We start from the raw sequence: 7,269 nt of genomic DNA on the forward strand, positions 1-7,269 counted from the left end.
AGCCAATGTTTTACACTGTGGTATTCAGGTCAAATAATGCTTAACAGAAAAGCCAAAAGCTTCCAAAAAGTTCAGGATTGTGAAACATAAGTACGGGAAGCAAAAAGAGAAAAATAACTTGAACACAGACAGTAAGAAACAAACATTATAGACATTAATCTGTTATTCAGAATAATGTCTATAATGCTAACTAATTGCTGGCTGGCTTCTAGGCTGTGTGACTACTTTTTGGCTTCTGTGGTTGTGTGCAGAAATACTAGAGCTGAAAATCAAGAAAGATGAGTGACTTGTGGGAGACAAAGGATAGATCTGAAATACTATTTTTACACTGCACTCTTTCAGTCAAATTTATATAGCAAATTTAGGCCTAAGAGAGAAAAGAGCCAGAAATATGGTAATACCCAGTTGTATATTCAGGCAAAGTCTTAGTAAGGTATCCCATACATCCACAGGTTACATACTTAACCTGATAGTTTACATACAATGCTAAGATATCCCAAGCCAGTTGTAAAGTTTTCTGTATTACATGTTTGAATAGACCTCATTCCTAGAAGTCCACGCAGAAATGTATAGAAGACAGCTTGAGATCTAAGATCAAAGGTTGCAGTGTGTGACTTTTACATGTATAAAAGGATTGGCACATGTTTATGACCCTGAGACATTTAGTAGCATGGATTGGATTAACTAAATGAATGGAAAATTATTTTAAAAAATGAATACACCTGAATAAAGATATAATATAAACTATTATGGATGGGGTGAAATTAGTAACTGTTCTAGCTGTGCCAACATATTCACAACTGCTGATAAATCTGACACATTGTAATTTACATCATAGATCAGTTTTGAAGCACTTCTGAACTAAGCCTTTCAAAAGTATTTTGTGTTGTGACAAATAATGCAATGAATACTAAATGATCATGATTGAGTATCCACATATCTAGTGCTTTAAGTATGTGCATCTGTGTACTTGGTAATGTAGAGAACTTGTAAACTTTCTCATCACATTTGTATAAAGATAAAGAAAGGATTAAATTTTAAAAACCAGATAGTGTGTGCTAATCAGAACAGACCCGTGCATCAACTGATCATTTCTGTGGCTGGTAAGTAGGTCAATCCCAGAAGAAACCCTGGCCAATTACTCACCTAAATGTTGAAGGTGGGATTATTGAAACTAATAAAAAGGACATAGAAAAAGATGAGAAATACAACAGTAAGAAATTGGTCAACAAGGAACAAATGGCAATAGAAAATAAAATTTAATAGTAAGAGGGCAAAACTTTGAGGATATGATTTGACTGGCTCCAAGATGCTTTTAAAACATATTCGGTTTTTTGTACATAATTTGTAGCTTACAGCCTTATTAGACAGCCAGCAAAATTACCTGGCAATGCCAAGCTTAAAGTATCAAACCACCCATTTTCACTGTTTTGAGCTGTAGCACATGAAATGTTCAACCAGTGCAAAGCTATTTGTGCTACATGTGGCATTAAATATTATTTTTGTTTGGCAGAAGTTTCACATATTTGGCTACCAGCTTCCTCTAAATTTCTAAGTAATAAATTTAGTTTTGAGAATACTTTAGCAAAAATGTACTAAAACTACTTCACAAACTTTGAATAAAATTTGAATAATGTTAATGTTTTTAATATATGCAGTTATTCCTCTAACAATACTAATTGATGTTTGATCATGCATGACAATTATTTGACTGATCAACTGACTAGTTTTCTCTTGTCAGGTCAGCTACCCAATTTGTCTACTGGTCTTTTAAAGATATTATGTAATAATGAATGTTTCTGATTTTTTAAGACTCGTAATGTAGGTAAATTAATATGTTTAATTATACATTGTTGGCAAATGAAGACTCTGGTAAGAGGGCCGAAAGTTCGCAAATATAAGAAAGGTATTTTAACATAGAGAACGGTCTGTATATAATTCTACAATGAATACTTCTCTTTTAACACACTAAAATCAGTAGAAAAGCACTGTTTAAATTTTACATCTGGTATTTAAATATCTTTGAACTTTATTTTATATAGTGAGATTTAATGTATGTCTAAAGTGGAATGGAAACTAATGTTCTGCTTATCAAATAAATGTTGATTACTGAAATAAAAACCAAAACCAAAGTATTATATTCAAAACTGAATTCTGCCTCATTATTTTTTTTTCTTGTTTTACAGTATCCTGATTTGGCCAAGGCAACCTCTGATGCAGAATCTCCCCTGCCTGGACATCTTTATGGAGTGTTGAATGGTAATCTGTGACTTCTGTTATTATTATTATTTAGAAAAGCTTTGGTTGATTCCTACTTCTGCCAAGTTTCCGGAATGAGTTATTAACTTTGTTGCATTTCTAAGTACTTAAATGCAACAACTAATAGCCTCTTCCGTTGACCGTATAGAATGTTATACTATATTGTAGTGTTTTTTGTTTTTTTTCTACCAAATTGCCATTGGAGTCTTTTATAAGTACTTTCTAGTGGCTCTGTGGCAAGTTTTATGTTTTGTTATACAACAATTTGGGGTTTGATCCTTGTTAAAGACACAGAGCAGATTGTCTATTGTGCAGCTCTGCACTGAAAACAAGACAAAAGTAAACAAACAAGGTTTTCTCTCTAGAAGCATTGTATATATGGAGAACATCACATCCCCTGTAAGTATGAGGGTCTCTCTTCAGTTTGAGTTGAGGGTTTGGTTTGCTCCTGAGGTTCCAGCATCTTAGATTAGTAAAAATAAAACGTTTACATACTTTAAGTGGGAAAAGTAAATACTTAATTGATTTAACTCTTATTAAAATTAATCTCTTCTAAGTGGAAATCCAAAGGCATAAAGCAAAGAAAACATAAAACAAATATCTGCTTATTAAGTCAAATTGGGATTTAGCATAAAGTTATCTGAAATGTGTTATAATTATTTTGCATCTTAAAAAAGGCTAAAGGCAAGCTATAAATGTTTAAAATCAATTAGACAATAGTAATGAGTGCAGTATTGAGTATGTCATAGGGTAATTTTAAAATTAATTCAAGTGCCTTTGTTTTTGCCCTAAAGAATTTCTCTAAGTCCTTCAATTTTTACCATTCAAAAAATCTGGTGTTTTACTAATGCTCATTAATTGGAAAATAATTTATGCATCTTGTAGCTTATTAACCCTACGTTTACAGTTACCCCTGTATTGAGCATGTTACAAGATTTTACTTTGTTACACTCCAAACCTAATTAAGCAATCTTACTATCAATGTATACCAATGAAATTAGCATTCAAATGTACATTATAGTTCAAAGTTTTATATCATATAAGGGTTGTAGCTGCCACTGCATTGAAGCCAGAGTGGTCATGAGTCGTGTTGTTGATGTGTGCCTCCAGAGCAGCCTGGCTTGTTTTGCTTCATTTTTATTTACTTGTATAAAGATCAAGCTCTCCTCTATAAGAGAGACTGCCTTTAGTTTTAGTGATAGACTTTGAATATTGTGGAGTGTAAATTTCAGAGATTTCAATTAGTGTTAATGCTCATTTCAAGACTTGTATGGTGTCTTATTTCAGATTTGAAGGGTTTCATTTTAACTATTAGTTATAACATTTTGTTCTGATTACTTTCATTTCAGGGGGCTCACATTGAGAAGGGGGAAAAACAGTTTTTTTTCCTCTCTTTATCTATCCAGTTCCACACACACAACACTAGAAACACTTGCCTGTGTTGTGTTTTTAACATTGTGTTGACAGTAAATATTGTGAATTGTGTATTTTTGTGTACTCTCCCTTTCTTTGTGTCATATTGGTCAGAGGAAAGAAAAGACAATCTCATACTCAGTGGTATAGTGTTCATCAGATCTGTTTTTGCAGACCCTGTCCATTTACTCTGATTGAAATCAGTGTGTTTGAGAATACCACATGTACAAGACTACAAAATATGAAAAATAAAGAAAAAAAAGACCATGGTCATAACTGGAAGCACATGGCTGGCAGTGTTTCTTTACCTTCTAGTTATTGATGATGTCAGCTTTTATGTATGATTCGGATTCTTTATAGTAGGTGACTGTGACTTGTTGGCAATACATTTCAACAATAAACAGACAGCTCACAATCCACTTGTTTTTAAATAACATTAAAACAAATCAAATGTATATACCAATGTTCGTTACACTGTTGCTTACCACAGTTGTATCCAGAGCTTTAAATAATTCTCTCTTTTTTTTTTTTCAAACTCCACACAGGTTGGTTCAGTTAGTTAAGAACACAAGTTGATAAGACAGATTATTTTTTTATACACTGTTATTACAATACAGTCTGTTACAATTTCACTCTTAAAATCACCACTATAACTGTTGGTTACCAGAGTTGTATCCAGAGCTTTAAATAATTTTCTTCTTCATCAAAGTTCACACAGGCTGGTTCAGTTACTTTAGAACACAATTGACAAGATGGATTATTCTTCTCTATGCTGTTATTACAATACAACCTGTGATAATTTCACTTTAAAATCACCACTATATGCTTTTTATGGCTAAATTCACAATCATGCAGTCTAGATCTATCTATCTATCTATGTAACTATGTTAACTTTAACTACATTTTGGACATGTACCTATAGACTGACTGAGGCATAGAATGTTCCACATACACTACGAGATATTATGATGCAATAATACTCAATTAAAACAATGAAAAATACTTAGAAGGTTCTAGTAGCATGACACATTAATACAATGAGCACCAATTCACAACAGTTGAACTTCAAAATGTGTGATTTGCACAGTTTTGCAAACAAACCTGCAGTAAACTATTGCTTGTAAAAATAACTAAATCAACACTATAATCTTGCTCTCAGAAATTTTTATTAATACAGCAAGTTACAGATGTTGAAAATAATAGATTAACAAAACCCAATATGAAGAAGTTTTGTCAAGCCCAATAACCATGTTAAGTGTGTTGACTTCTGTCTAGATCTGATTATTGTTTACCACTAAGTTCCATGAGTGTTTTTGTAACTTAACACAAAGATATTAATACTATCTTTATTGAGGATTCTCTATTATCTATTATATCTTCTGATAGTTGTTAACATTGAGTTGGTAATGTTAGATTTAAAATCACAGTGTTTTACCTTAGTTAATATATTACTTAATTGCCATGTTATGATGTATGGTCTGCAATACATCGTAATGATGCCATTTCAATCCTTATTTCTTTATAGTCTGGTAATGTTCTGACCTTGGACTTCAAGGTAAAACACTGAGTAATTGTGAAAGTGTGTGAATATTTAAACAATGATTATTGATATTGTTTAGGAAGATAATAGTGCTTTGGAACAAAGTAATAGAAATTCCAGTTTAAGCATATGAGTTATAAAAATTTTAAGTCATATGAAGTATATGTTTCTCAGATTTTATCTTTAATACGAGTTTTGTATTTTCTCATCCCGAACCGCATGTAAAGCAATGGTAACTTGTAAGTTCACTCATAATCACTGATGGCCAGGCTGGTTTTCAGTTTTGCTTTAAGTATATAAGTTACTCTGATTGGAAGTTATTATTTATTAGTAAAAGATTTTTAGTACTCTAAACAATGTGATTAAGGGAAATTTGTTATTCTAAATAATAAAGACTTGGGTTTGAGCACATGCCAGTTGTTAGCATGCTGGGTCAGATATGAGGTTCTATGGTTCGTGCCCCATTAATGACAAAGAAAAAAAGTCATGTTCAGCACTTTGGCACCATGGGTGCATTATAAGAGTGACAGTTAAATACCACTATTCAATGAGAGTAGCCAAATGTGTGAGAAGGTTTTCAAATGTAGCTCATATATAACACGCTGAACAAAGAAATCTACAGACTGGCCTTCTACTGTAAAAACAACCTCGGAAAGATGTTGTGCAACAACAAAGACAGGATAAAAAAGTATGGTAACAGTGGTGTTTACCAATTAACGTGTCAAGACTGCAATAGTGTATATATATCGGTAAAAAATAGGATGTTTCCTAGAAACGAGAATTAAAGAACACTCTAGTAACTGGATATTAAGGAAAATGGATTCATTCTTTGCATCCCACTTTTTTGAAACCAAACACCAAACTGATCCAGAAAAAAACTAAAATTTTACATATCTGTGAAAATGGCGAAAAAAACTAGACAGTCTGGAAATTTTAGAAATAAACAGAAGTTTTAAAACAAATCCAGAAAAAGTTATAAACGACCAAATCAACTTAAGCTCCTTCCCACTTCTCTAGGTGAATGTCAAGGTCACTTCCAGTTCTTTATATATATAACTCCTGCTACAACACATATCAGTCTACTGGTGAAACCATGGTCATAATAAATGATGTACTTGGGAAATGTACAGTTGTCTTGTTTTTCCTCAGTTCTGTAATTATGGAGTTTCACCAAGTACAAATGGTTTCAAGTATCAATTATATACCAAGACATATTTTATTCCCAAGTTTATTGCTTTCAGGATTAACAAAAATATAACTTAGGAAGACTGGATATTGTGTTTTGTGTTCAAAAATTTGGGCTTTCAAATGATGAAAAAATAGAAATTGTTCAGGTAGAAAATGTTTGAGGGTTAAACAGATCTGTTTGTTTGTTTGAGATAAGCACAAATAAACAGATCTGATTGAAAAATCTTATTTCCCATACTTTCATAAGCTTATTTGTAGTAACTTAACCAAATATTTAATTGACAAAAGATTTGTGAATGAAAAGATTTGTCATTATGTTGTGAAATACATAATACATAAAATATGTCTGATATTCATTTATTGTTTAATAACATATACAGATTTTTTTAGATATTAGTTTAGAAGATGATGGTGCTAACTGTCCAATACTTCTAGAGTTCCTTCTCTTCAGATTGCAGCATGGATCTGTGTATGCTAAACTCAAGGTATGTTTCTGTACAACTGTGTGAACAGTAAGTTATGGGTGATGTTGCAGTGTGGATCTGTGTATGCTAAACTCAAGGTATGTTTCTGTACAACTGTGTGAACAGTAAATTATGGGTGATGTTGCAGTGTGGATCTGTGTTGCTAAACTCAAGGTATGTTTCTGTACAACTGTGTGAACAGTAAATTATGGGTGATGTTGCAGCGTGGATCTGTGTATGCTAAACTCAAGGTATGTTTCTGTACAACTGTGTGAACAGTAAATTGTGGGTGATGTTGCAGTGTGGATCTGTGTTGCTAAACTCAAGGTATGTTTCTGTACAACTGTGTGAACAGTAAATTACGGGTAATGTTGTAGTGGGAATCTGTGTATACTAAACTCAAGG

The 7,269-nt window shown here is 32.4% G+C and overlaps 1 protein-coding gene across 1 annotated transcript in view; it reads left to right on the forward strand.

Annotated features, from left to right (window-relative positions):
* Positions 1–2,186: 2,186 nt before the first annotated feature.
* Positions 2,187–7,269, forward strand: part of LOC106475520 (AP-4 complex accessory subunit tepsin-like) — a gene marked incomplete at both ends in the record, with an annotated part of 21,224 nt that continues 16,141 nt past the window's right edge. The window contains 2 exons of the mRNA XM_013936199.1: positions 2,187–2,259; positions 6,791–6,885. Coding sequence (XP_013791653.1) covers positions 2,187–2,259; positions 6,791–6,885 — 168 coding nt within the window. The remainder of the gene's footprint in view (positions 2,260–6,790; positions 6,886–7,269) is intronic.

This window comes from Limulus polyphemus, unplaced genomic scaffold (genome assembly GCF_000517525.1).
Source record: "Limulus polyphemus unplaced genomic scaffold, Limulus_polyphemus-2.1.2 Scaffold8709, whole genome shotgun sequence".
NCBI classification, from domain to species: Eukaryota; Metazoa; Arthropoda; class Merostomata; order Xiphosura; family Limulidae; genus Limulus; species Limulus polyphemus.